The sequence below is a fragment of the Aplysia californica genome, unplaced genomic scaffold, assembly GCF_000002075.1.
Source record: "Aplysia californica isolate F4 #8 unplaced genomic scaffold, AplCal3.0 scaffold00139, whole genome shotgun sequence".
In the NCBI taxonomy this organism is placed as follows: domain Eukaryota; kingdom Metazoa; phylum Mollusca; class Gastropoda; order Aplysiida; family Aplysiidae; genus Aplysia; species Aplysia californica.
The window spans coordinates 369842-378681 of record NW_004797409.1 but is presented as its reverse complement, the minus strand read 5'-3'; the positions used below and the strand labels follow the sequence as shown (position 1 = coordinate 378681).

The following is an 8840-nucleotide window of genomic DNA, read 5'->3' as shown; positions in this document are numbered from 1 at the left end:
ATGTGATTTCAGAGTGTTCGGAGAAATAGTGCCCAGCTTTATTTTCCCGAACGTTCGGAGAAATACTGCCGGCCTAATAAAAATTGACTTTTTGTCAATTGCCACCGAGTGGAAGTGGTGTCAAGTCTGAAAACAACACTATCTTTAGCATTATACATAATATGTGTCTAATGGGTCAATTTGTTCTCAACTAATTTCATTGGACGAGCATCTAACCTAGAGCTACGGTACCAACTTGGCGTGTTTTCAATTAGACCAACACAGGCAATTCTAGAAGTAGAAGGTCACAAACTCAAGCAGAAATTCACGTTATATCGTTGAACATGAATCGGGGGACGGTGGTAGGAAAAGACTCACACACACACACACACGCACACACAAACAAACACACACACACACAGAGGGACAGAGAGGCGAACGCACAACACCGAGCACTCGAGCGCAATAAGCTAGATCTACCCACCAACGCAAAAGAGCTCCAATTTACTCTGTGGCAATTGACAAAAAGTCAATTTTTGTCAATTGCCACCGCATCACTTGGTGGCAATTGACACTACCTTATTATTATTAACAGCAGCTTCAATTGCCACCGAGTGAAGCGGTGTGAAGTCGGAAAACAACGCTCTATCTTTAGTTTTCTACTTTCTATTCATAATCATTCATAATGTGTTATGAACACATGAATAAGTTGATAAGTCATACTTGTTTTGCACTCAAATTCTTCTTTTTACCTGCACAAGTGACAATGGTACCATATTCTTAATACTAGAATCTAGTATTTATCTATCAACTTAATTTGTTTCCGGCTATCCTTTTGAGTCTAAGTGGGTCAATTTGTTCTCTACTTATTTCATTGGACGAACATTTAGAGCTGCCAACTTGGCAGGTTTTGAATTAGACATAGGCCTTGGCTAGCCTACTTAGTAATCTTAGCCTGCACTCCATGTTTAGAACCAACACAGGCGATTCTAGAAGTAGGTCACAACGCACACAAACTCAAGCGCAGAATTCATTTTATATCGGGGAACATAAATCCGGGGGACGGGGATTAAGGAAAGAGACACACACGCGGAGAAGAGACGTGCGTAAGCGGAAGTTCACGAACACAGGACACCGAGTACTCGAGATAGGCTAGATCTACTCACCAACGCAAAGAGCTCTAATTTACTCAGTGGCAATTGACGCCACGTCAATTGTCACCACGTCACTCAGAGATGACTTGCTCCTTAAATCCGTGACTTACTTTTGGAGGATGTCAGTTTACTTGATATTTAAAGAAAAAGAGTAATGTGCATAGTAGAGTGAATGAAAATACTGATGTTGATGAAACTATCACTATAACTATATTTAATTTGATAAAAGTGTCTTGTTTGATGAAGGAGTAGGATAAAAGTAGCCTGCTAATTGTCACTCAACTTTGTTTCTACATGTAGCATCTTCATTTTGCAACAAAAAAATAACATAGTATAACACGGGGATAGCTCGAATTCGTCGGAACCAGCCTTGGTAATTTTAGGGATCCGTAGTTCAAGGGATATCTTATGAAGATAAAGAGAAAAGAAAAAAAACCGGGACCACAGGCACAGTTCGACGGATGCGTGATTTTGAGTCTTATTTGTTCGTCCTGTCCGTTGTACTTCAAACTCAAAGCGCCCAAAAATCAGTTATGAATGAAGTGATCTTTTAAATGATTAGAAAAGTTTGGTTTAATTTTTTAATGTATTATACAATTTGAAAGGTTATTCATCATTAATTTCAATTTTGAAAATAATGTGTAGCCAACTTTATTCATTGGAATGTTTAATGCTAATTGTAAAATTGATGCAATATTACATGCACTTATCTTCAATCATTGAATTTTCCTTCCTCACAGGATGAACTGAATCAGCAGAATGTCAAGCAAGGATTTCAGCTGGGCACAATCGTATCTGATGAGGTATAATGTTAAAGTCAATAGTTGTGGTTGTATTGCAATATTTCCTTGAAATGACTTGAACATTTTTATTGCATGCAGTTACAATATATAATACATGTTTATAATTATATGCCAACAATCCCCATAGAGCATTCTTCTTTATTTCTTTTTCAGTGTGGATCAGAAAAAGGACTCGACATCACTTTAGAGAAGGTTTGTTGAATGTTCTCAGTTGTCTGTTATAATGCCTCTTGTGACATTAAGTTCCCTACCTTCTGCCTTTTCATATATACCAGCACCAGGATTTATTAATTATGTAAGAGACTGTTCAGATGATGAAAAGGTGCCCTTTTTTGTGTTTTTATAGTTGAACAAAAAGTCTTTTTGTGAAGTATGGCTCACCTAGACCTGGTTGAGTGAACATTGTTTTTGAGAACTGAAGAGATCGTCAGAAAATTTTTCTGGGAGAGAGTTGGTTGAATTTTGATTTGTTTTTTTTTTTCAAAAATTTTCCCAGCAGTTGATTTGATGTGTACATAAATGTATTTGTGTAGTCAATTGTCTCCGAGTATAGATTCATAGTTCTTTTCGCAGTCCATGCTTTGCAGTTATCCTTCAATTTTCTAGAAATTTTTAACACAATGCTTTGGTTGTCTTTTCAGTGTAGTACATTTTACAACAACTTGTTCAAGAAAAGGACAGACCAGAACACACTACAGGACAGCAAGAACAAAAAGTTTCAGTTGCCTGTCAAGGACAACTTCTGGCCTGTAAGTTTTGGGGAAAAATGTTCCCCTTCACACCCACATGTTGGATATTTACAGGTTTGCCAACTGTCCCGAATATCCCAGGACTGTTCCACTTTTGGCAATCGGGAATCTGAGAAGACGTAACATACACGGCACGAAAAACCTGTCCCACCTGATGTAATTTTGTTCATTGTAACATAATCTGATGTCATAGCAACGGGTGTCCTTGATTGGGGTTTGAAAAAAGTTGGAAGGCCTACATTAAAAAAAAATTATGTCTTCATTGTCTTACCGGTTAAGGTTTTTTCTTTTTAAAAGCTTGTATTTCAAGTTTTGAGTTCTGTTTTACTGCATTTATCATTGTGTCTCTTATGGTTTAAGTTTTTGTAAGTTTTGCTTGTTTATCGCGAATGTTTGTTGGATAGCCTGTTTTAGAACACAAGTGAAAGGGGCAGAACCCAATTGAAGTCAATAGCACTTCATTCAGTGAGTTCATTCTCTGGTAATGCTGTTCCAAGTGATATGCAAACACCTGCCATTAGGTGTTGTTTTGTGTTAAGCTTTGTTAGTTCACCACACATTCTCAGGGGGCTCTCGTGGCCTAGAGGTTAAGGTGTTGGCCTCTCATTCAAAGGTCCCGGGTTCGAATCCGGGTAACGACCGAAAAATTTTCTTCTCTAAAATTGTCTCCTTTCACCTCATTTCCTGCTCTCTAGTAATGTTCTGTTGTCTGCTTTCATTTCCACTTTCTGCCCCCCACCCCACCCCCTCACCTCCTTTGCCCCCTCCTCTGGGCTCCTGACTCTTTCTGCAGCCTTTCTACTGCTACTCCTTGGCTCCTCCTTACTGCTGTCTTTCTGCCACACCCCTGATCTTCTGGTAGGAAAGATCTACACCTAGCCTTCTCGGACAAGGGCGAAAAATCTCGGAGGGCCCGTGTGCAAGTTGCGCACGTTAAAGATTCCTTGGTGGTCTAAAATCGATAAAAGTAGGCTTCGGCCGCCACCCGGGCAAAATTCAAAATTTCCTACCAACTGAAAATATTAGGTGTGTCCCGCGCGCTCATATGACCTTATGCAGTTGCGAGCGCTGTAAAACACTTTACAAAAAACCCCAAACACATTCTCGGTTTACGTAGGGTATGATGCTGCGGTTCACATCATGTGTTTATTTCTGGTTTTGTCAGAGACGGAATGGCCGTAGACAATGTTTTTAAAAGCACAGAGGTATTCAACGAATTATACTTAAGGAAGGGACAAGTAATTAAGGAATGAAGGACATACAGATATGTTACCATTTTCACAGGCTGCCTGCAGTAAAGTCTCCACAGAGGCATGGTTCAGAGACTTGGCTGGCAACAAACCTTTGGCTTCCCTCAGCAAGAAGGTAAGGATAGGCAAACTTTTTTTTTGTTGGATGTCTTTTCTTGTAAAGGAGAGTGGAAGTTATTATTGACATGTACTCAGGGACAATGTTTTAGTTCTAAAATGTTCTTATTTTGTTTGGGGCATGGGTTAATGGGATTGCATGTCAAACAACCTGTTTTATCAGTGTTTGATGATAATGATATTACCTGTTGGACTTTCTGTAATCTAAAACGGAATTAAGTAATTTTGATACTGTTGAATTTGTCTCCATTGGCTACCCATCATTGAGGAGAAAAGTGGACTGCTGACAAAGTGTCATTAAAATATAAAACAATGCAGGGGGGGAAATGTGAAGTGGCTGTTTGTACAGGTGTGAAGTGGCTGTTTGTACAGGTGTGAAGGGGCTGTTTGTACAGGTGATTGTCTTGTACAATTGGCCATTAGAGTAGGTTTGACTGCACTTCAAATTATTTTCTTCTTTCTCCGATGGGGATGACTATACTTTCTCTGATAATCTTATCAGTGTCTTAAGAAAAGTACTGTATTTATTTTGGTTGAAAGATTTTAGTTTACTTGTTCTGTTACTTTGAGAAATGCTGGTTCTAAATGATGTGCAGTAAAAAATTGACATGCTCCCTACAAAACTCTTTTTGAGAGCATGATATTTATGTAAAGATTGAGTGAACACTTGTCTTTTTTTCTTCAATATTTTGTTTCTTGAGAAGTTTTGAATTTAAAAACACGGTCTTGGAGGGAATCAAGGTTTTGGCTGAAATTTTAAATCTAGCGTGTGCAACATACGACTGATTTTGTCTGGTTAGAACACAGTATCATTGTGTCTTCCCACAGGTGCCGACCTTCAACAAGAAGGAGGAGATTTTCTCCACCCTGTGCGAGAACGCGGTGCCACACGTCAGAGCTGCTTGGTTCATCAAGATGACGGCTGCGCACAATATGGGCACTCAGGATTCCCGCAACCGCCGGAAGCTGGCGGTGGACCAGTCTATGGGTTTGTAGCAGTTTGTTGTTTGTGTATCTGTGATTTGTTTGGGGTGAATTGTGTTTATGTTGTCTATTTCTCTCTCTCTCTTTTTATCTCCTCCCTCCCCCGGTCATTTCTGCTGGGATGATTTTGTGCTGTAGTTTGTGAATATTATTAAAGTAACGTTGTAAGGCATTGATGTAACTGAAGAGAGGTTTGTTTCTTTTATTTATTTATTTATTTACTCATTTATTTGTTTATCTATCTATTTATTTAATTTATTTATTTATTGGGGCTGCTAATTGTAAGTAGTTTCTTTATTGTATTTTTTTGTGGTGCAGTTCCCCCCTTCTTGACTTACCGCATGGCTAGTAGTCTGTTTTGGTTTTGAAAAATTGGCAGCTGTGCCTTTATCTCTGTTTTCTGAGCATCTCATAAACTTATGTCGTGTTCAGACTGGACCCAGGCGCTGACCAAATACCTGAAAGACCAGCTACAGAAGATCCAGGACTTCTACCACGGAACCAGCACGCCCCAGGCCACGCCTTTCTTGTTGGCCCAGGCTCCCAACCCCTCCCAGGTGGATCTAGATCTGGCCATGAAGAACTGGAACTATTGCACTCGCTTTGCCAACCACATGTATGAGGTGAGTTTGTGTGGCCGGTTGTGTGTGCAGGGGGCGGGGTGTTAATCATCATTGTCTTTCTCACCCTGAAAAAGGGTACATGACACTGACAAACACTTTCCATTTTTCCTCATTAGACTACCAACATACACTTTCCCAAGAACACAACGCTGAGCCACTGACAAGATTTGAGCCCAGGACCTTATGGTTGAGCGTTTGACAGCCTAACCACTAGGTCACTGATGCCACATTCGTTCCACTGTAGAACATATCTCTAATCACCGACAGCTGTGGTTTGAGCCTTGAGGGTTATAAGAAGGCCTTGACAATGTACCCTATAGTAAATATTGCTCATGCTCGTGTAAGATTTGTTTTTACGGGTCATTTCATCTTGCATGTAGAGCTTTGTGTTGTTCTATTTTAGAAAGCTAGCTTAAAAAATGAATGAAGTTATACAGATGATGGTCGCCGTTACAGCAAATTCGTCTGTATATGTTTAAACTTGAAGTGACTGTCATGAAGTATAGCGAATGAGCCGTACTCCAAAGCTTGGCTATCTTAAACACAAAACATCTGACAAGTACAAGTGGTAGGCAGTGACTGGCAATAATATGTAGGTGAACAAACACAGGACACACACAGCTACATAACACACAGAGCAACAGTGCAGCTACTCGACATGTTGAACGACACAGCACAGCTACACGACACACTGTGAGACATATCACAGCTACACAATACACTGAGCAACGCAGCACATCTACATGACATGCTGAACGACACAGCACAGTTACACAACACATCGAGAGAAACTCACAAAGGTAGTGATAGAAGAGACAACAAGTGAACAGAAGAGAGATGCAGCAAGGAAAGTACCTGCAGAATAACATCTTGTCTCCCCCCCACCCCCCTTGCTCTATTTCAGGAGGGTCTGTTTGATCGTCACGAGTTCCTCAGCTGGATTATCGAGCTTCCCGACAAGATGAAGCAAGTGGACGATGTGGTGCTCAAGCTTATTCTGGCCCAGTTAAATACAGTAAGTAATAATACTCGTCATCCTCATCATTGCCTTTCTCACCCTGGATCAGGGTATAGGCCACAAACAAACACTTTCCACCTTTCCCTATCCTGGGCTAGCCTGTTGATGTTATTCCACGTCTTCCCACTTTTCAGTCCATCAATTTATGTGACTCTCCTGCAGGTTCCACGTGGTTTTGAGTAATGCTAAGGATATGTTGCATTTATATAGCGTATATCTCCGCTCAATAGCAAGTGCTAAGGGCTTTACAGTCTATATTAGTACCCGAGTAGACCCTAGAACACTTGGCAGGAGACCCGAGTTTGGTTTCGGAATGAAGAGAAATTTTTATAGAGTATCTTGGTCTTTCTGCTGAGATGTTGTATCCCGCTCAACAGGGTCAGAATTGTACCTCCTTAATGATGTAGATTGTGTTGATGAGGATCTAAAAAAAAATCCACAAACATTATTAATTGTAGCATCACTGAGCTGATGGTGGTTCTTCTCTATTTGCATCAAGCTCTTTGTATAAAATTTGAGCTATTTTTAGTATTAAGTTTCAAAGGTTGGAGGTGTTACTAGAGAGTAACATACAAAGAAAAGAAAGGGGAGAGATAAGGACAATTTTTCATATTCATTTGACATTGTACATTTTTTTCCTTGGTACCCTTCTGACATCTGCATTTTTTTCTTAATACTCTTCTGACATCAACATTTTTTTTCTTTGTACTCATATGACATCTGTAAACTTTTTTTTTCGTAGTATTGATCTGATGTTTTATTTTTGTTAGTTCTCTTCTGACACTTTTTTTTTTCCATGGTACTCTTCTTAGTAGCCTACTCTTCTGACAACAACAGTTTTTTCTTAGTACTCTTCTGACTTTTTTTTCCTTTATGTTCTTCTGACTTCAACGTAAAAAAAAAAAATCGTCAAACTTTTCCATAGTATTCATTTTACATCTTGAAGCATTATTTTATCTTTTTTTTCCCTTAGTATTCTTCTGACATTTGCAAGTCTGTGATACTAGCCCGTCGGCTGGCCCATTTCTGTGGGAAAAAGATCGTCCACCTGATTGCCGAGATGGACCACATGCTCGGCCGCACGGACCCGATGGTCAGCAGCAATGGGTGAGTGATAGAAAGACCGTAATCCCCCGGCAGAGACTACTGTGTAAGATTGGATTTTGTGAGAAATGGTAATGATACAAGGTGTTTATATAACGCATTTCCATGATTTAAAATGCTTAATGTGCTTTCAAAGACATTATTAGTAGCTACTATGGCTTTAGAATGTATGCAGAATTCACGAACAAGGGCGCATAAAATGAGACTAATTATGTATATTAAAGTATAAATACATTTATGCATTGATATAGGCAGTGACTGGTAAATATAAAAAGAATATATGTAAATAGTTTTAGAAAAATGGACCCAGTAGAAATACTGTAATCAACCTCATAGAAGAAAAAATAACTCTTACAACATAAAATCTGTGACTCAACTAAACAGAAACATTTTAAAAATAATGGTACTAGAAGTATTCAACCAAGAAATAAGTTTAGACATTATATTTCTGTGTGGCGCTCATATGACCTTATGCAGTTGCGAGCGCCGTAAAACTCTCTACTATTAAAAAAAATTATAAAAAAATTAAATTACATTTCTGTGTGTTCATTTTTTTAAAAAAGATTATTTAGAAAGCAGCCTTCTGACCCTGCCTGTCGGGGCCGACCTGGGCTGAGAGGGACACAACATCCCAGCAGAAACACTGAGACAGATGCTCAATAAAAATTTTTAATTTTTCTCACTCAGGAATCGAACTCGGTCTCCTGTGTTTGAAAGTGAAGTGCCTAATCGCTACACCACAAACACTGGTATCTTTTTTTTTTGTGTGCCGTATGTGAACCTCAACTCCTGTTGTGCACGTTCCCCAGAACCCCGTTGACCCCAGCGCAAGCCATCAACACCACCATCCAGATGTGTAACCCGCTGATCAACGCCATGGCCGAGTTCAAAGAATGCCAGAGCCATCGGTACATTGTGCTACAGGTCTGTATTGCCACTTTTAGGGGGTGGGGGTGGGGGGTACAGGAGTGAGATGGAAACCCCAGGATAATGTGGGTTTTTTTTTTTTTAAGAGAGTTCGAGCCGAGAAATGAACAGTGGACTGAATGATATGGTCCC

At 39.7% G+C, this 8840-nt stretch overlaps 1 protein-coding gene across 1 annotated transcript in view; it reads left to right on the top strand.

Moving 5' to 3' along the window:
* Window positions 1–8840, top strand: part of LOC101848582 (mediator of RNA polymerase II transcription subunit 12-like protein) — a gene marked incomplete in the record, with an annotated part of 78486 nt that overhangs the window by 1339 nt on the left and 68307 nt on the right. The window contains 9 exon segments of the mRNA XM_013081641.2: window positions 1874–1936; window positions 2090–2128; window positions 2578–2685; window positions 3970–4050; window positions 4881–5040; window positions 5469–5659; window positions 6564–6674; window positions 7651–7784; window positions 8591–8705. Coding sequence (XP_012937095.1) covers window positions 1874–1936; window positions 2090–2128; window positions 2578–2685; window positions 3970–4050; window positions 4881–5040; window positions 5469–5659; window positions 6564–6674; window positions 7651–7784; window positions 8591–8705 — 1002 coding nt within the window.